Source organism: Leiobunum rupestre, chromosome 10, assembly GCF_980474605.1.
Source record: "Leiobunum rupestre chromosome 10, qqLeiRupe1.1.hap1, whole genome shotgun sequence".
NCBI classification, from domain to species: Eukaryota; Metazoa; Arthropoda; class Arachnida; order Opiliones; family Sclerosomatidae; genus Leiobunum; species Leiobunum rupestre.
In genome coordinates, this window is record NC_143393.1 from 25,961,799 (window position 1) to 25,982,401 (window position 20,603).

The window sequence follows — 20,603 nt, forward strand, 5'->3', positions numbered from 1 at the left end:
CCTTCCTCCCCCTTTTTCCCATGTGATAATTACCGTGGTACCCCCTCTCCGCTTTTCCCATGTGATAATTACCGTGGTACCCTTTTCCCCGCAAAAATAACTCGCAGTCGTACCTATTTTTAATTCTTTATATTAATTGTTGTAGTTTTTCTTAAATATTTAACTCCGGCTTTTGGCTTTAAAGGTGAATCAGATTAAGCAAACTATTTTATTTGTAATACCCTGCTTATGGTGCAATACCATTGATGGGAAATGTTATTTAATCATTCCAATTGCAAATAATGTAATTTACACAGTAAGACAAAATTATTGTAAAGCGTGTGTAGAGCCGTATAAATATGAACCAAAATATAATTATGTCTCAAATTTAAAAAATATTTCCTTTTAGAAACGGAGCTAACATTTATAATGGCGAATTTTCTGTTTCGATTCAATAAGGGTTTATAATTTGGCCGATGTCCGCGTTAATTTCATTTTAAAAAGCGTTTCAATTCTTAATAAGCCTCGGCTGATTCGACAAAAAGGTTAGTGACGACTAGCGGAGAGTTTTCAGTCCTACGCGCCTAACAATTTGTATGGTCATTAGCGAAATATGAAAAGGGTTCTAGGTAAAGATCCACTGCGAAAATGGCTTCAGCGGCTTTGATTTACAGATACTACACTTAGATCTTTGCTCAAAGATATTTCTCAGATTTTTGAAGATAATCCATAAATCAGATCAGGTTTATCTTTCCCCTCACAAAGTTACGTGACCTGAAACTGTACTTGATTCATTACCGATCTGAACTGATCTACTTTAATTAATGTCACCAGGTTCGGTTACCTGACATAGTTTTCTGAAAACCAATGAAAATAAATAGTAATAAAAATTTCGAAAGGAATTGAATCCGGGGATATTTAATTTTTCAAGTCATGTTTTTCAATGAAATATAGGTCTTTTTCCAACGAACGAAAGGTATTCGTAGGTTCAGATGATACAAACTTTCAATTGAAAAAATCGATCTTGCAGAGCTCTAGTTGTTAAAAATAATTTTTCTGACAGTGTGAACGTATTTTCAGAAAACGACGAAATTTCACCAATCAATGTCTCCCGGTGTATATACTTAAACTTTAGATAAGACCACGGCTAACTTTGAAGTTGGCGGTGATAGGAACAAATAGTGACCGGTGGAGGCCGATATTTCGGAAGTCAAAATTAATGCCCTACCACAATTAGGGTGCGAGGAAATGGTGGTAGGGCAAAAAATTTCAATGCATATTATTTTCGTGGCGGTTTTCTTTCATAGAAGCCCTCATTCGGCTCACTACCTAAAATAGAAACAAAATGGCTGCCAAGAGAAAACGGCCAAATATTTTACAGCTGTACAAGAAACCCGTAACTGGGAAACATGCATTGAAAGAAACAGGGTTAACTGTAAATTACCAAAATTTTAAAAGATGCACATTTGTTAGTAAAAATTTAGAACAATTTCTCGGAGCAGGTGAACGGCTTTTTAATATTGGGCGCAACATGTGGTCGACTCTTTTACACTCCCACTATCCGGTTTGTTTAAGAAGCTTTGTCACTAAAACGGTTTTAGACAAATAATCATTAATGGATTTGTGTCTACAACGCTTACCTGGTACGTAGCCGCCGTTAGTGGGTAAGTATGATAAATGATACGTCAAATTAACGGCAATTACAAACCCTCGATAGCCAATCAAATAACTATTCGCCACCGAAAACTACAGTATTGCCACCTATCGGCACTGAGCGTAATTTCACTTCGGTGATCAGGGTACCGGGAGTTACGGTGTTCTATAGAGAAGTATTGATTTTATAACATCGATTAAACATTAGTTTAAAGTATTTCGGAAAGTTTGATAGAATGTCATGTCTAACAAAAGTATATTAGACTTTTATTTTTAAAATGTCAGTAGAAGTTTTAGTCGTGTTAGAGAGATATGAAACTTTGTTGAAGACTTTGAGTAGGCCTTGGTGAATATTTACTACACCATTACGTGATATTTAATTTATCCTTCAAATGTTTGAAGTTACACTTTCGGCAACTTTCATCGAATAATTATGACTTCTCTAAAGGGTATGTAAACTATTAATTATCCTATTTTAATTAGAACAAGTCTAGATTTTCATTTCTATTATTATTATAAAGATAAACCATTCATTTCATAGCTTTAGAATATATTCAGAGTGAGGTGTATGTAGCTGTATTTTATTCAATTTTTTTTTATTAGTGAATCTCTCAATGCTTGAAATTTTCAAGTATGTTGGAGAAAAACCAAGAGCCTTAGAAGAGGGAGAGCGAATGTTTAAAGAAAGCCCAAAAGGGTCTTTGAAATTTTTTCAAAAGAGGAAGGTGGTCTCGTTGTAATTAAAGGCTATGTCATTCAAACAAGGCAACCAAATGGAGAGCCACATTCATTAAAGTTGAAATTTAATCGTGATGATGGAAAACATAGCATTAACAATGTTTACTGCTCGTGCAAAAGCGGGTAAGTATTTTTATTTTTAGTACTCAGACTCAGTACATAAGTGTAACATGTACTATTTTTGTAGGAACTCAGGTTTTTGCAAACATGGAGTTGCGGGCCTATTCTATGTAAATAGATATGGAGAATTATGCCAACTTCCTGATACAGTCTCTTGCACTTCAAAGCCGCAAAAGTGGGGGAAAATGAAGGCAACTGTACAAGCTCACTATCAACCCAAGAAAATTAAAGATCTGGACTGCGTTAGAAAATTTAATAAACCAACATTCTGTCTTACTAGTTTAGAGAAGTGTGAAGGAAGAGTGCTTGCTAGTCTCCCATATGAGCCAATGTGTGCTAAACACCTCCCTGAAAATCTGAGACAATTTGTAAATTGGAATCAAGCAAACTCCAAATCTAGAAGTAATGTTTCTACTAGTACCATTGCAAGTGTAGAAGCTGTTGATGAAATTATTGAAAATCCAAGTAAACGCCGCCAAACTGATTCCTCTACAATCGACTCTCTAATTTTAATTGATAAGCTTTTGAGAGACACACTTAATGCATTAAATGAGTATGAAAACCAGTTTACTAAAATATCTCCAGAAGAAGCTAAATTCTTCAAAGAATTTGTTGAAGTAGATTTGCAAAGAGCAAAAATCATAGCTCAATTAGATCAAAAATCAGATCAATGGAAAGAAGGGAGAAAAGTTAGGTTAACTGGTACTACTTTAAAAAAAAAATATTTCATCTAAAAATAAGGGGAATACTGCTTCCAAACTTTTAGAGAAAAATTTATCCGGTAAGGAACTAACTGTTCCTTCAGTTTTGTACGGTAACAAAATGGAGAAAGTTGCCCGAGCCAAATTCTCTTGGCTTAAAAAGGTTGAAGAATTTGAATTTGGTCTCATAGCTAGTCTTAAGAATCCATTTCTAGCTTTTAGTCCAGATGGTTTGTTTGTAGAAAATGGAGAGACCAAATTACTTGAGATCAAGAGTCCATTTGTTGCCAAAAAATACCAATTGAAGAGGCATTTTCTCAAAACACACTTAATTTTTTGAAACTTGGAAAGAGTGGGATTTACCTGCCAACTAATGACTGCAGGGGCTATTATGCCCAAGTTCAGCTTGGCCTTTATATACTAAACATCAAAACATGCTCATTTTTTGTATATTCTCCAAAGGGCTATTTGTTAATTGACATTGAGAGAGATGAAGAGTTTTTGAAGAAAAACATAGTGATATTAAGTGATTTCTATTTTAAATTTTACCTGCCTCTTCTAGTCAAGAAAAATGTGATACTATTAAAGTAGTTCCTATTTTTAACTATTCAGCAAGTGATAAGATTTTTAACTATTAGAAAGTGATAAAATTAAAATAGGAACTATTTTTAACTATTAGAAAGTGATAGGATTAATTAAAGTAGTTCCTATTTTTAACTATTCAGCAAGTGATAAGATTTTTAACTATTAGAAAGTGATAAAATTAAAATAGGAACTATTTTTAACTATTAGAAAGTGATAGGATTAATTAAAGTAGTTCCTATTTTTAACTATTCAGCAAGTGATAAGATTTTTAACTATTAGAAAGTGATAAAATTAAAATAGGAACTATTTTTAACTATTAGAAAGTGATAAGATTTTTAACTATTAGAAAGTGATAAAATTAAAATAATTCCTATAGTTAATATTTTAAAATGTTTTTATGAAAGGTGAAAAACCAATTTACAACTTCTACAATTAAATTCATTGGAAATTTACAAAATGTAAAATTAAATTCATTTGATATTAAAGATGAACTGAGAACTAATAATTAAAATGGATTCATAAAAAAACAATTGGTATTTTAATTTTTAGTCTAGAAATTTGTCATCTGCCAGAATTGGTTTAAGTAAATTAACTAACCCACGTATGACAGTAACAATTTCATCACAGTAAGGAACTAAATCCAGGTCAAATTTATCATTTAAAATTTTAAATAATTTAATTCTTTGTATGGCTCTTTCTACATGTACACGAGTAGATGCTATTTTTTGATTCTTAACGCTTTCTTCTTTAGTGAATTGAGATTTTTTCCTCAAAAATGGAGGAATATGCAAAACAATACCATTAGCAGAACATTCTTCTTCGATAAGAAATCCTTTGTCGACTATAATCGCATCTATAAATTGTTCACATTGGTTTATGACATTGCTTTCAATGGTGACTTGCTTGTCACTGACTTTACCTCCCCAGGGATCGCTAACGAGCGTTATCATACCAGAAGGCGAAACTCCAATCAAAATCTTTATCGTGTTTGTCCCTTTATAGTGACTGTAGGTAGCCACTCTGTCATGAAATGTGTTAGGTTTCATCATCGGTACCTCTGAACAATCTAACACAACGCGAGTATTTGTGAAGTCTTTAAAACATTTGGGAAAATTAGCCCTGATATTTTCTAAACTTGGCCAAAATATAAATTTTTTTTAAAAATTTCAGAAAGAGCGCAAAGTGTCCTTTTAAAGTATGTTGATATTGAACGATTGGAAACTACAAATAAGGAAGCTAAAGCGTCAAATGACAGATTAGACTTGAGCTTCATTAGCGTTAATAACACACGGTCTCTCACAGGCATAACAAAATCAGCTAGGTCACTATGGTTTTCTAGTCTTAAAACCTCAGTTGAAAGACTATCAAATAGTTCTTTTCCAATGCCGGTAAGAGAAACAAAATCGCCATTAGTCAGTCCATTACTAGAAAGTCCAGTTCTTGATGTTACAGCTTCTTTCTTGCTTTTATCCAAATAAACTTGAATTCCAATTGAAGCTTTCGTAACTTCTGGAGAAACCTCATGAACATTAGCTTTTCCAAGTTCTTCCGATGCTACTTGAGCAAGTATATCCAAGTTGGAAAATGTTGAAACATCAGGACTTTTATGAAGAACTTCACTATTCAAATTATTAGAAATTATCTGAGAATTTATATCACCAAATGATGATGACGCAACAGCTTCACCTAAAAATAAGTCAGATAATAAAAATCTATTTGTTTCACAAATGATATTATTAAATACAAATACCATTGGAGCGATTTGCACAACGTTTAGCTCTAACTACTTTTCTTTTAATGACTGTGGCTTCAGAAATTGACCTACATGGCAAATTTGTACTTGGTATGGCACTGCATTTTAGACGTCTTTTCACAGTTTTCCCATCTAGATAAGATATTTTAATTATCATTGGATTAAAGATGTTAATATGTAAAATTTGTCTCTCACCTTTTCTTTCTAAAAAGTCTTCATCTTTGAAGTGTGCACTGCAAATCTGTGCCCATTTACTAGGCCTCTTCCCCGACTTTATCTTATTCAACCAAAGGTTTAAAAGTTTCTTCTCACTCGGAAAATTGTGAAATGATAAAACCGACGTTTTCTCTTCATCATTATCCTTAATTTTAATCTTTTTAAGCGCGGTATTATAACAAAACGGTACAGCACAATTTCTGCCACCCCTGGGCTTAACGTTCGCCATGGCGATCGTTTGTTTTTGATCACCGAAGTGAGCGGGAAAGCTCACTAACTAGGGTTACGACTGCAGCGCCAAATATACCCGTTTCGCTAGCGAATAAAGTTATGTGGAGTTTTATTCACATTGGCGGGCATTTTCCCTACGGGAGTGAGAGGAGGAGACCACGCCATAAGAATAGTTCACGAGCCGAGCTGAGCGAGCTTCTTATGCTTGTTTCAAAACGGCTAAAAACGTAGGACCTGACTCGATAAAAATTACAACCCCCTTTTAGGAATGTATTGGTATAGTAAAAACCTAACGAAACGTACTGTGCGTGTAATATTCCCACAGCAAGGAGAGTGGGCAAAACCTTTTTTTTCACGCTTTATGTCGCTTAAAAGTATACACGACAAATTTTATTTATATTTTCATGACGTCATTTTGGAGGGTTCTGGCTATTATGGCTTTGCTCGCGCCCTAATGGTGACAAAGCATTAATTTTCACTGCAAACAATTTTCGTGGGGGTATTCTTTCATAGAAGCCCTCATTCGGCTCTCTACCTAAAATAGAAACAAAATGGCTGCCAAGAGAAAACGGCAGGACTGTACATAAATAATTAATTTTATGAGAATGTGTTTTAATGATGCTTAAGCAAGTGTGGTGTTTAAGCCCATTGGAATGCATACGGGTAAGGCGCGGCATAGTGTTGTCCTGGGCAAGGATGTCCACCACCAATGTTGGAGTCCGTGGTCTCCGAAGAAGAATCTGTCCTGTCCTTCCGTCCTGGGGCCCGAGAAGGCGCCCATGATAGCGAGGTCGAAGATGGATTTCATCTTTCTAGAAACGCTTGCTAAAATTTAAGTTGAAAATAAATCTTGTACACATTCTAATTTAATAGAAAAACACCTGTAATAGAAGACAATAAAAGACAACTTTAAAATTACACAGTAAAACTTTAATTTTAATAATATTAAAAGGTTGAAACGACTAATTTCGCTCTCTTACAGAGGCATCATGAGGTCTGATTAAGCGACGTTCAACAAAGCGCAAATTACACCCAAGTCACGTGTCATACAAGTGCGCCAAAATATTCGCGATACCAAAGCTCAGCTAAAACAGCACTCGGGCCGTTATCTCTATTGAGGCTGCATTTTTTTGTTTGTTTTTTTCACGATTTGGAGTGATTCTAATAAATTGAGTTTAAACGCATTGTTTTCTAGGTTGATAAGTTTCGCTCTGTCGAACGACAAATTATGTTTATGGGATTCTTTTGAGTGTGCCGCTAGGGCTGAAGAGAGATATTTTTTATGTTTTAAGTCTGTTATATAGATTACGTTTACATTGACCGGTATAACTTTGACCACAGGAACCGTCAATTTCATTTACACCAAATTTGTCGGATAGTGGGATTTTGTGATTAAGAGAATTTATGCAATTTTGAATTTTATTAATGGGTTTAAATACTGGTTTAATGTTATTGTTACTAAAAACGTTGCCTATTAAATGACTAACTTCGTTAACGAAGGGTAAGACTACGTAACCGGATTTGGTGTTGTCTGTTATGAGTTTAGTATTGCGAGAAATTGTATAACGATTAATAATTGTATTGAACCCTCTATTCAGAAGAGCGACTGGAACTCCCCTATTCTCCGCTATTGCTTGGATCATATTAATTTCCATATCCAGTTAAATCGAACAGATATTCACAGCTGTCGTCATGAGAGTGTAAAAGGCAGTTAGCTTCTGGTTCACGGGAGGCCACGACATCCAATAGGGTGGCAGGGAGACGGAAAAGGGTTTACTATATACACTGGTAGAGATTATATTAGAATTTCTGGAGATAAGTACGTCAATCAATTTCAGTTTCTACTGTAAATTGAATATTATGGTCAATACTATTTAAAAATATCATAAAAACATAAGCGCCTCCCCGCCATGAATCCATTTGGAGAGAATGTCATCCACATATCGCTTCCAGAAGTCAATATTAAAAGGGGAGTTAAGTAGGACATGATATTCTAATTTATTCTAAGCAACGGAGAAAGAGGGCTACCCATCGCCAGGCCGGAGCGTTGCATATACATTTCTCCATTAGCTTTAAAACGGATTTACAAAGCAGATTTCAACTATAGGTTAATAGTGTCTTCAAGTTCCATACGGTTCATGTCAATATCAATTAGGCGGTCGAACCCTTTGTCGGGCAACTAAACGAACTTAAGAAATCTACAGGAACGTTTGTAAACGTGCTCACGCCATCGAACGATACTAATCTGAATTCTTCAAAGTATGGGCGTATTCAGAAGTAAGGAACGAAAGTTCGTTAGATGTAAACCTTGCAATTTTATGGGTAGAAGAGCCAATGCTATCGACTATCGGTCTGAATTTCATGGGTTGTTTATGAATTTTACATAACGCGTACATTCTTGGGGTAATAAAGTTGCGAGGGATAAGTCGTTTTTTCTGGTTATCTTCTAAAGTTAGACACCTTTTTATAGTAGATTTAACTTTTTCGTTGATTTTTCTTGTAGGGTCTTTCTTCAGCACTGTATAGGTACTAGTGTTGCTTAGGATATTATTTAACCCCTCAACATAATCATCTTTATCTAATAGTACTATGCAGCCTCCCTTATCGGCCCGAGTGATTATTAGATTGGGGTTATATTTGAGTTCTTTTAGAGCTTGTTTTTTTATTGTAGTTCACGTTTCAAAAACAAAGCAAATTTATCTTAATTAGAAAAGAGACAGACACGGTGATTGTAAAACTCCTGCTAGGGAATATATCCCTCGTAGAGTTAACAACATTGAAGGGGATTTATGCGTTGATGATTGTCGAATATCTATTGAATAATATAAACCAAATGCCAAATTTCTATCTGAGACCAGTGTCTCAAAACGTTGTCCGTAAATTAATGTAATTTCGCGTTTTTAAGTATTTTATTTGCTATTGGGAGTTTTAAACGACACAATGAAATAGCTATTTGAAATCTGGCACCCTCTGAAACATTAAGGACATAATGTAGTTCACGTTAAAACCAAGCAAATTTAGTTTAATTTGAGTGCCTATAAAATGGATTACAAAATATCTTAAAACGCAATTTTAAAGAGAAAAGAGTGAACTCCTTTCACTTCTCAGACATTATTACATTTCGCGGTTAAATTGACATATGTTCTTAATACGTACTTTAAATACTACTAAGGTATTGAATAATGGTTATTATATTTGAATATAATGTTTATCTAGCTTATAAATTGGAAAATGAGACGGTCGTATTGTGCATTTCAATTTAATACTACATTTACGAAAATCTAATTCAATTTCTTGGTACGTTATCATTGCGCAGAGGCAATGTCGTAACCAATGAGGTGTAACTGAGGTGCGACTATTGCTAGTTGAAAACTTAACCCAATACCCAGCCGAGACGACGCGAAATATCGTCGGCTCTGGCAATTTTTGACAGCCTTACGGGGCTACTTAAACAATATAAAATTAAACATCCGTTGGAATGGCGGGTGTATGGATTCGGAACTAAGTAACTTATGAGTCGATTAGCGTGCGTTACAGAAATAAGTGGCGGAGTTCATAAAGTTACCATTTCAAGCATAAACACGGTCGTATTTACTGGCGTCAAATTAGCCTCTTTCAAATTGTATTACCACAAGTACGACAAACCGCCTAGATTATCACCGAAGTTGAATATTGGCTCTATTAACCCATTCCTGCCATTTTGCATCGATTTTAATTTCCAACCGAGCATCAAGTTAGGGGGTCAATTAAATTATCCTCCCAGCAAATTGTTTGGGTGGGCCATTGCCCCCGCCCGGTTTCGGCGCCGCTGTTAAAGAGCAGCCAAGGTATATTGAAAATTAAGACGTTTTCAAAGTCAAAATCTCAAATCCTTTGGCAAAGCACTTTTAAATTATCTGAGAAACAATTAAGAGCATCGTTTTGGTTTTAAAGGAATCAGAAGAATATATCTCGTACGAGATAAGTATCTACGCCATCATTAAAAACATGTTATCTCACAGGTTCGATGAGCTTTCCCGCTAAACCGAGGAAGCATACATGTTGTCAGAATTTATAGCCCGGTGTACCGGTAAGAAAAGAACCACACCACCGGAGGCCTATCATCAGAATGCCCTACGCCAGCGTCCACAAGCCCGGACAGGTGACAAAACCAGCATGGGTAGCAGAACCCCACTACTGATGGCCGCACCTTCGACGCAAGCCGCTCAACCCAGCAGAAGGTGCAACAATGGGACGACCAGCCCGCCACTTCGCACACAGCAGTGGGATAGAGAACGGATGCTCTAGCAACCCCGGCCGACACCCCACCTACAAAGGCATGGAGCCAAGCCCTTTGGAGAGAGCTCCTAAAGGGGAACGGCGGGCACACAGCAGCCCGCATGACCCGGCACTGCTGGCACCGGAGATCCCGGTGGGAGCCCAAAGGCCGGGAGATGGGTCCGCCGTACCCTCATACGGAGGCCCGCAGCCCCACAGCAGGCTACTCAATCCGCCGAGGCGGCCAGGTTGCCCGGCCCCTCTCCATTAGCCTGGGCCGAAGCCCAGTATCCAGCCCACACCTGACCGAAGTCGGAGGTTGGAGATAGGACCCTTTGGACGGAGCTAACATCTCCCAGTGCGCCACCGCCCTTACGGGTTACAAGAGCCGGACCCCGACTCCCCGGTAAAGCCACCAGTTATTGCACACTCCAACCCCTTGAGGGCCCGAGGAAGCATACGCCGCATCCCGACTCATTTCTCACCCGATTTATTCAAAATGTAAGAATACACGAAGGAAAAAATTGGGCACGCTATTTTATACCGCCATCTTAAAGTTTTGAACGACTTCCGTTTGAGATCATTTGCCTGGCAACCTTCACATCCGGCCTTTCAAAGATGGCGGCGAACGAAAGTGCGAGCTCAACGTCGAGGGCTACCCAAGGCTTAACTAGTATTTTAAAGACCGAGAGGAGAGTGGATTTCCACCCCTCTTATGATGTTCTAATGACAACTGATTAACATATCTGACAACTTCCTTGACAGGTCTGACAACTTGCTTGACAGGTCTGACAACTTGCTTTTTCTTTTTCAAAATTCATAGAAATATGAAATACGCCTGAAACGGCCCAATTTTTCTAAAAAGCTGTTAATTTCATGCCCCCCCCTTTAATTCATTCTTGTTTTACACTTTGTAGGGACATTTACTTATTTATAAACAAAAATTTCCATAAAATAGTTTTAGAAAATCAATCTTTAACGCATTTTCTAAAAATATTTATCCACGAGACAATAAAATATTACCCCACGAGACTTTAAAATATTTCTCCACGAGACATTTAAATATTTCCCCACGAGACATTAATATATTTCTCCACGAGACCATAAAATATTTCCCCACGAGACTTTAAAATATTTCTCCACGAGACATTAATATATTTATCCACGAGACAATACAATATTACCCCACGAGACTTTAAAATATAACCCCACAAGACATTAAAATATTTATCAACGAGACATTTAAATATTTCCCCACGAGACATTAAAATATTTCTCAACGAGACATTTAAATATTTCTCAACGAGACATTTAAATATTTCCCCACGAGACATTTAAATATTTCCCCACGAGACATTTAAATATTTCCCCACGAGACATTTAAATATTTCCCCACGAGACATTTAAATATTTCCCCACGAGACATTTAAATATTTCTTAACGAGAATAAGACATTTCCTCACGAGAAATTTGAAGCTTAAAATGTCCAAAAACTCGCACCATTAATAGGAAGAGAAGGGTCCAATCTGATAATGAATAGTAGCTGTCAAAATAATTTGAGAAGTTAGTGAATTTTTCTGTAAATTTCTTAAAACATTACAAACGGCTCTAATCATTGCATTTCAGATTGATGTGGTAAAGATGTCCCTGAACCAGAAATCATCGGCAATGGGACCATAAATCCACATCTTTCAGTGATTCCAAAAATAACTTCAGTTGAAGTAAATAATTACCTAGTGCAACAGAAGTCGGACATTGATAATGCCAGCAATGATGTAATTTTTATACAAACTGTACAGTATCGTTTCGTATAACAGAACCGAGTACAAACTTTTGGGACGGACCGAGTGCTGAGTGTAATGCTACCTCTCAACATCCAATGGCAGGGTTTCCACCAACTGTTCACGGTATTCATCTTAGTATCAATTTGCGATCGCATCGGGCGGGTTTCGAACCCGAGACCGCCTGTTTGACAGGCGGACGTTCTACCACAGAACCACCGACACTTATTACGTTTCATTGAAAATTAGACCTTCAGCTTTATCGAAAGCGTATTTAATAGAGTATGAAATTTTGGTTTAATTGAAATAGAGCAAGATTTCGTGGAAGATTTAAATTATTGCATCGAAGAAATTCTAATTTAGCGATTTCTCATTTGATTAAAAACAACTGCGTCACCCAGGTTTCGAACCCGGGCCGTTCAGTTAGGCAGTCAAGCGCTCTACCATAGAACCAACGATAACTTCAAGCTATACTGCAAATAAGACACTCATTGTAAGCATAATAGTTAACAAAGTCTTGAATTTTTTTAAGAATGAAGAATGAAATTGTGAAGGCCTAATGTGGTTTTTTTACGAAAAAATTATAAAGACTTAATCTTGTTTAATATAATAAGTTGCTTTATTTCAATTTGGTACTTTTGTTTAGGGTTTTTTTAATGAATGGAGTTAAAGATTTTTTTCTTCTATTATTTGACGTTTTATTTTTGCGGTTGTATATTTGTTTTATCTTTTATTCTTTTAAAATTATTTACTTCTTCCGCAAAATGGTTCATTTTTTGGAGGAACCTTTTTACTTATTTTTTGTGTATTAATGTTTTGAGAACCTTTACGTTTGGGAAAGGATAATTTTTGACGGAACCTTCAAAGTGTATACGTCGCATTTTCAAAAAATTTAATGGTCAAATCTTGTTTTAGCGCAGTCAGCAGATAAGATAAAGGGTAGAACCCGTTAGTTTTTTGTAATTTATTTAGTTTTTTCAGTCGTATATTCTTATCTATTAGGTTTAGCGTATTGGTTTTCAAGCTTAATAATTCATTTATTAACAACATATCGAGTTGGTCTGGTTTTCAACTCGGTCGTAATTTATTTTAAACGTTTTCTCGGCTGATTAAGATGTTTAATGCAGTTCATCAATTGGGTTCGTTTGTGTTTATTTATAAAGAACCCTAACTATTCCCTCTACGGTCATTTATTGATATACGTTTAGTCAAGTGGCTTTCTGTGCTTTGTGAATGGTAAGTTTTTCGCTTCTTGTTAATAAGTTTTTTGGTGGTGTGGATATTTGGATATCTACGATTCCTAATGCCGTCATTGAAATCCTGGGTGTGCGAGTCATTATATGATATTGGAAATTGGACGGTTTTGGTCTTTTTCATGCGGTATGTGTCACAACGTCCACAGGATGGTTCCGACAGTCTACGAGTCGTCCACCACAGATATCTACGGTATCTTGATCGGGCGAACGTTGAAATAAAATGAGCGTTAACTATGCGGCAAGTATTTCGTAAGCGACAAAAATACAAATACCCTCTGTAGATATTTCTTTCATTAAAATTGGCTTCGTATTATATTTAACTGCTAAACTTGTACCGTAAATAGGGTTAAAGTCAATTGTGCATTGTTTTAGTACGTCTAACTCACTGTTGTAACTACTTAATTTATAATATTCTGAATAAATTAATCTCGGTTGTTTCGTCTCAATTATTTTAATTCAAATTAAAATTTTATACCGGGCGGGATTGAACCGGGATTACGTTATTAGTAAATAACTCTGAATTGGGGAGATATAACTTTGAGGGTCATCTCGAGAAATTAATACCGCTAGTTGTATTTTAATTTTGATTGTGTTGAGCTTTTGGGCGGTATTGTTGGCTTTAATTATCATTTTTTCGTGTGAAGTGGTTTAAAGAAGGTTTTCTGTGTTGTTATATCGTAAGCGATAAAAATACAAATACCCTCTGTAGATATTTCTTTTATTAAAGTTTGCTTCGTATTACATTTAACTGATAAATTATTCTGTAAATAGGGTTAAATTCAATTGTGCGTTGTTCTAGTTCGTCTAACTCACTGTTGTAACTACTTAATTTATAATATTCTGAACAAATTAATCTCGGTTGTTTCGTTTCAATTATTTTAATTCAAATTAAAATTTTATACCGGGCGGGATTGAACCGGGATTACGTTATTAGTAAATAACTCTGAATTGGGGAGATATAACTTAGAGGGTCATCTCGAGAAATTAATACCACTAGGGACAATGCTTCCGAGGAGAGGTATATTTTGGCTTGCCAACTTGTTTATTGATAATCTGATATATTTTTATACATAAGGTATTCTAGGGCCAAGTCAATGAGCGACTTATAGCCCTTTTAATTTAAGATAACAACCTTCTTTAAATTGTAAAAAACAGACAAAACCAAAAATAAAAAGGGACTTGTAAAAAGAGTTCCCTTTTTTGTATAAAAGAGAAAAAAAGAAAAATTAACGAACTCTGACACAAAAAGATTAAGTGTTAGAAAGTTAATTTGCAAATCAATTAAGAATTACTAAGTTAATTAAAGAAATAAAAAAATATACATAAAACATTTATGCAATAGAGCTATCCAAGATATGCTGTTTTACTAACTTTTTTAACAGAGCAACCGATGTAATATCTTTTAACTTTGTATACAGCTTATTAAAAAGTTTTACACCAGAATAAAATACCGACAAGATTTTTTTTTCTGTATAACAGCGGGGAAGTTCTAAATAGTATAAAGCTCTTGTGATGGTATTACCATTATTTAACTTAAATAGATTAACAGTACTGTCCTTGAGGTTTTTAAATATAAAAATTAAACAAGCACTATGATAACTTTGGATTATGTTTAGCAATTTACTTTTATCAAACAGTTCTTTTGTGGGGTGTAGCCAACCGACTTTATAAATGTTGCGTAACGCCCGTTTTTGTAATATTAGATGATGATTCAATGATTAAACTTTATAAGTTTTTGTTGCATAAGTAAAATATTTGATCGCTAAAAGTTGTGGTCCCACTGTACAGGGGCATTTGAAAAATTGAAGGGTCTTCCGTAAAGATAAAAGGCGAAACTGTTGCCTGGTCAGCCGGGTCTTTTGATTTAAAATCTTTGGGGCCATATCAAGGACTTGGTATACAAGACTGAAGTTCGAGACGTGGAAGACCTACGTCAACGCGTAATTGACGCCTGCAACCCAATCCGAAACACGCGTCCAAGCTTGCCTACACGCCAATGGGGGCCGTGTCAAACAACTTTTATAAATACAATGATCAATGTAATGTTGTTAGAAATGATTTTTTTACTTTTTCTCTTGGTAATTTAAATCACTTGGGCATTATTTTAAATCGTACCGATATAATATTCCTAGATGCGAACGCTTAATAAGCTTTTGCTAAAATAAATTTTTATTAACTTTTCTCATAGAACTTTTTACTCCTTGTTACTCAAAAAATACGAATTTCTACCCAAACCTAACTTTTAGTTCTGAGCACATCTTGAACAATTGGTGAGCAAGACCTCCGACGAATAACTCTGCCCGATGCAGTTAGGGAGCGCAACCACACTTTTCGGTCGCAAATTCGTAACATGACTCGAATCTTCGAATGGGCTCAAGAAGGATTTGCGTGTGCCCCATGATCATTTCGTACATTCTTTGTAATTCAGTTATGGCATTTGAAGAAGAAAAAAAAAATTCAATAAGTAACTTTCTCTCAATTGACGTGGTCCCTATGAAACACCTTGCTATTGTTCATTTTTACGCGTAAAATACTTCTGTCAACTTCCTGTTCTTCCCATACAAAGGTTTTACTAAGAGCTTTTCACAAGACAGACTGCATTGGTGGCTTCGTCGCAGTTTTACGTCCGCTTGCTAACGCGTCACAGATAGCCTTAGACAGCGCCTCACTAGGGGGAGATTTTCACAGTTGGAGTCGGTTAGGCAGCCCTGAGCCTGGGAGTCTAGATGGCCCTAGGCCACGCTAGCTTCTAACCCTTTTTTTGGCCAAAATAAATTTCGAACGTGGGCTAAACAATATCGCAAATTGGAAGGAGATCGAGCTCATCCTCAGATACCAAAAAAGTATTCAAATCGGTCTCGGGCTCGGCTCAATCGTAATCGAGTGTTGAGCACTGGCTCACCTCAGATATTCAGGGCCGTAGCTAGAGAAAATGGCGCCAGGGGCGAGCTGCAATTTTGGCGCCCCCTAATATAATAATATGGACAAAATTTGGCGCCCCTATACCCTATCGCGCGCACGGCGCCCGGGGCGGCCGCCCCGGCTGCCCAGCCCTAGCTACGGTCCTGCAGATATTAAAACTACCTAAATCAATCTCGAGCTCTGGCTCAAGTATTATGTCGAGCTCAAGGTGAGCTCTTAGTATGTTAAATATTAATACGGGCTTGGGCTCGAGCTCTAAGTAATGAAAATCATGAAATGGGTTCAAGATTGAGCTCGAAGTAATTTCTATTTTAACAGGGGCTCAAAGTCGGGCTCACTAGTTACAACATGCGTTCCACAATACCTCAGCTCGGGCTCGGTTTTAACGTGAAAACTTATCAGTCTCATCTCAGGCTCACAATATTTATTTAAAATACCTGAGCTCAGTCTCAAAGTGAGCTCCGGCTCACCCGTTGACCTATGCACTGTACTAAACAGGGTGCATTTTTAGTTGAAACAAGTGATTTTTTCGGAAGCTACTTAAGGTAGAAATTTAATATCGAGTGGTGAAATTTCGTCGTTTTCTGAAAATAATTTCACCCTTTCAGAAAGTAATTTTTTCACCACTAGGTGCAAGATCAATTTTTCTATTAAGAATTAGTATTATCTGAACCTACGAATACCTTTCGTTCGATGGGAAAAGACCTATATTTAATTTCTCACTTCACTTATAAATAAAAATTAAAAATTTAAGGCTGTTGTACCGGGTTTTGGGGTATATTTTTTGGGATACCCATCTTTGAAACGAAGCGCTTAAGGACTAAGGTTCGTTAGTCATTTAATAATAATAATAATAATAATAATTCTCAGCTATGCTAATACCCAAGGCACCACCTTTAGGCCTAAGTCATCAAGCGACTTTGGAAGCCATTAATTAAGGTGGCCGGGTTATAATGCCACGCGATTGAGCCAACAGCTCCCTACACTAACTATTACCGTTAACCTCAACAAGTTGAACACGTCCTCGAGTTTACGACCTAACTATCGGAAACACCCTGTACATGGAACATCTCTATTTGACAAGCCGAAAAATAGCCATGAAAATAATACTATTTCCGTGAGCGTCAACAAAAAGCCCCTACTTAAGAAAATCTTTCTTAAATTGTTTTGATAAGTTATGAGAAAGAGTGACTTTTCTGTTTGGGCATTGCAATTCGGAAGGAAAAAGCAGAAACCAAGAAAATGAAATGATAGCCACTCCCGATAAGTCGTCATATAGCCAAGATCAATAATGCGCGTCATATCGATACCGGTGTGACGATATGAGCACAGCGGATGAAAAGCAAGGAAGGGCAGGACAGATTCTTCTTCGGAAACCACGGACTTCAACTCGGAAACAGCAACGGAGGAGGAGGCGGTCAGATCATGGCTCTTAATTAAAATGTTCACCACTTAATTATCGCGTTTTATATATTAATTTGTTTCTCGTGATAATTCCGCAGGTTACAATGGCGGCGGTTACCCATTTCCCCAATTCGGCGGGTTCCCTTGGGGAAAAGGAGCTCTTCAAACAGTCCACATTTCTTCATTATTGGTTTCATATTCGTGTCAAACAAATGTAATATTTCCAATCACTCATGAATTTTTAAACGCATTAATTTAAATTATAATGTTCTCAAAATTAAATTTGTATATTTAACGCTGAAATAAATTCAAAAATTATAAAATAGTGGTGCTTTTTTTACGCGAAATATTTCTGGAGTGTCCATATTTAGTTTTGACCCTTTAACCCCCAATTTTCTAGGCGGTCTGGAAGGGGCAAAGGTCTAAACTTTCGTCTCTATGTGGTAGGTTTTAAAATGAAACACCCTCTAAGTAACAGATTTAGCTTTGTTTTATAAACTACTTAAAATTGTTATTGTACACTCTGTTAAATAAGTCTTCGGCCGTTGGGATTTTGGCACTTATTTGCGATTATCTCGGAAAATTCTAAAATGCTCGAGGCGACCGAGAAATAATATCTTATTTTTGAGGAAAAAAACAACTTTCGTCGTTTCATTGCGGGTAACACAATACGCATATATATATTGATTTAACGAGTTGTTGGAACGCTGTGGTTGTATTTTCCGAATGAGAATCGAATTTTCGATAGGCCATATCTTAGCAGCCGTTCAACGTAGCCGGATAACAATGGCATTTTCTAAATATGAATCGACCCTTGTGAAACCAAAAATGCAGGTTTCAGGGGCGTAACATCATTATTAAAAAAGTTGTCAAAAACGATATTTGGCGTTTCCGGCGGATATGGAAATGCTACGCGTGAATCAAGATATAGGTAGGAAAGATATTAGTAAAATATTAAAAATAAAATTGGTTTCAACTTGCTATCATTCATAGTTTTTGAGATAATCGCAAATAAGTGCCAAAATCCCAACGGCCGAAGACTTATTTAACAGAGTGTACTTTGATGATTTCCTACTTAAGCGCGTTTAAGTTTAGCAAACATCAGAATAACCCTAAACTAATTAAACTTATTAGAAAATTTACAATTTATAGAAACATTGCGCTCTTGAACGTGGTGTGGTCTCTCCTTCTCACTCCCGTGGGGAAAATCCGCCATCTTTTAATATGGCCGTTTAAATTCATAAACCTCTACATTCCTTTAGATGTATTTATTTGATTGGCTTAGGGCTCGGGGATTGGTAAACCTTTATCCATAAATAAAATTTTCCCGTTTATCCGATAAATTATTATTTGAATAGAGCTGTTCTTCGTATTATTCGAATAATTTTATGCGAATAAATTAACCACTTCATATTTTGATTAATTTTATCACCGTTTATTTATCGTTTAATACTTTTGTTTATCTAAGGAATTCTATACTCGTAATTAAAAGTTATTTATGTCACTCTTTTTTTACAGTTAATTTTTCAACCAAATGAAAACTAATGTGTAAACTTATTTTATTTCGTAAATTAAATTAACTGTTTTATGATTTTCGGTCAAGTTCTTTATTTAGATAATATAGCTATTTTTCTATGAAGGGAAACGGCAATCGTACACAAATTATATAAATTAGCAATTGTCCGAAAAAAGGACTTATAACTTTTGTTTCTTATAACCTTTCGAAAATCCGAAATTCGAACAATTTAACTACATTTGTCAAACGCTAGAATTATTTAGTTTTCGGCAGTTAACTGCGCGTTACGATGGCGGAAGCTTCGGTACAAGATAGAGATGAAGCTACCGAGGAAATGGGCCGCAACCTGGTTTCTTCAAACGGTACAAGTACCACCTGGTTTCTTCAAACGGTACAAGTACCACCTGGTTTCTTCAAACGGTACAAGTACCACCTGGTTTCTTCAAACGGTACAAGTACCACCTGGTTTCTTCAAACGGTACAAGTACCACCTGGTTTCTTCAAACGGTACAAGTACCACCTGGTTTCTTCAAACGGTACAAGTACCACCTGGTTTCTTCAAACGGTACAAGTACCACCTGGTTTCTTCAAACGGTACAAGTACCACCTGGTTTCTTCAACAGTACAAGTACCACCTGGTTTCTTCAACAGTACAAGTACCACCTGGTTTCTTCAACAGTACAAGTACCACCTGGTTTCTTCAACAGTACAAGTACCACCTGGTTTCTTCAACAGTACAAGTACCACCTGGTTTCTTCAACAGTACAAGTACCACCTGGTTTCTTCAACAGTACAAGTACCACCTGGTTTCTTCAACAGTACAAGTACCTCCTGGTTTCTTCAACAGTACAAGTACCACCTGGTTTCTTCAACAGTACAAGTACCACCTGGTTTCTTCAACAGTGCAAGTACCACCTGGTTTCTTCAACAGTGCAAGTACCACCTGGTTTCTTCAACAGTATAAGTACCACCTGGTTTCTTCAACAGTACAAGTACCACCTGGTTTCTTCAACAGTACAAGTACCACCTGGTTTCTTCAACAGTACAAGTACCACCTGATTTCTTCAACAGTACAAGTACCTCCTGGTTTCTTCAACAGTACAAGTACCACCTGGTTTCTTCAACAGTACAAGTACCACCTGGTTTCTTCAACAGTACAAGTACCACCTGGTTTCTTCAACAGTACAAGTACCACCTGGTTTCTTCAACAGTACAAGTACCACCTGGTTTCTTCAACAGTACAAGTACCACCTGGTTTCTTCAACAGTACAAGTACCACCTGGTTTCTTCAACAGTACAAGTACCACCTGGTTTCTTCAACAGTACAAGTACCTCCTGGTTTCTTCAACAGTACAAGTACCTCCTGGTTTCTTCAACAGTACAAGTACCACCTGGTTTCTTCAACAGTACAAGTACCACCTGGTTTCTTCAACAGTACAAGTACCACCTGGTTTCTTCAACAGTACAAGTACCACCTGGTTTCTTCAACAG

The 20,603-nt window shown here is 36.5% G+C and overlaps 1 protein-coding gene, 1 long non-coding RNA gene and 1 other non-coding gene across 3 annotated transcripts in view; 1 reads left to right on the plus strand and 2 right to left on the minus strand.

Moving 5' to 3' along the window:
- LOC149925216 (uncharacterized) overlaps positions 1-20,603 on the minus strand; it is a 300,627-nt gene that overhangs the window by 106,329 nt on the left and 173,695 nt on the right. The gene's annotated exons all lie outside the window — the stretch shown is intronic.
- LOC149925228 (uncharacterized) lies at positions 4,322-6,784 on the minus strand. The gene is made up of 5 exons (XM_090160811.1): positions 6,638-6,784; positions 5,725-5,902; positions 5,527-5,661; positions 5,067-5,462; positions 4,322-4,869 (listed from the first exon to the last, which is right to left on the minus strand). Exons 1-5 carry the CDS (start codon positions 6,782-6,784, stop codon positions 4,322-4,324), a joined length of 1,404 nt encoding a protein of 467 aa, XP_090016937.1.
- LOC149925229 (U4 spliceosomal RNA) lies at positions 9,281-9,420 on the plus strand. Its single transcript, XR_016477127.1, has one exon. It is a non-coding gene; the product is annotated as a U4 spliceosomal RNA (small nuclear RNA).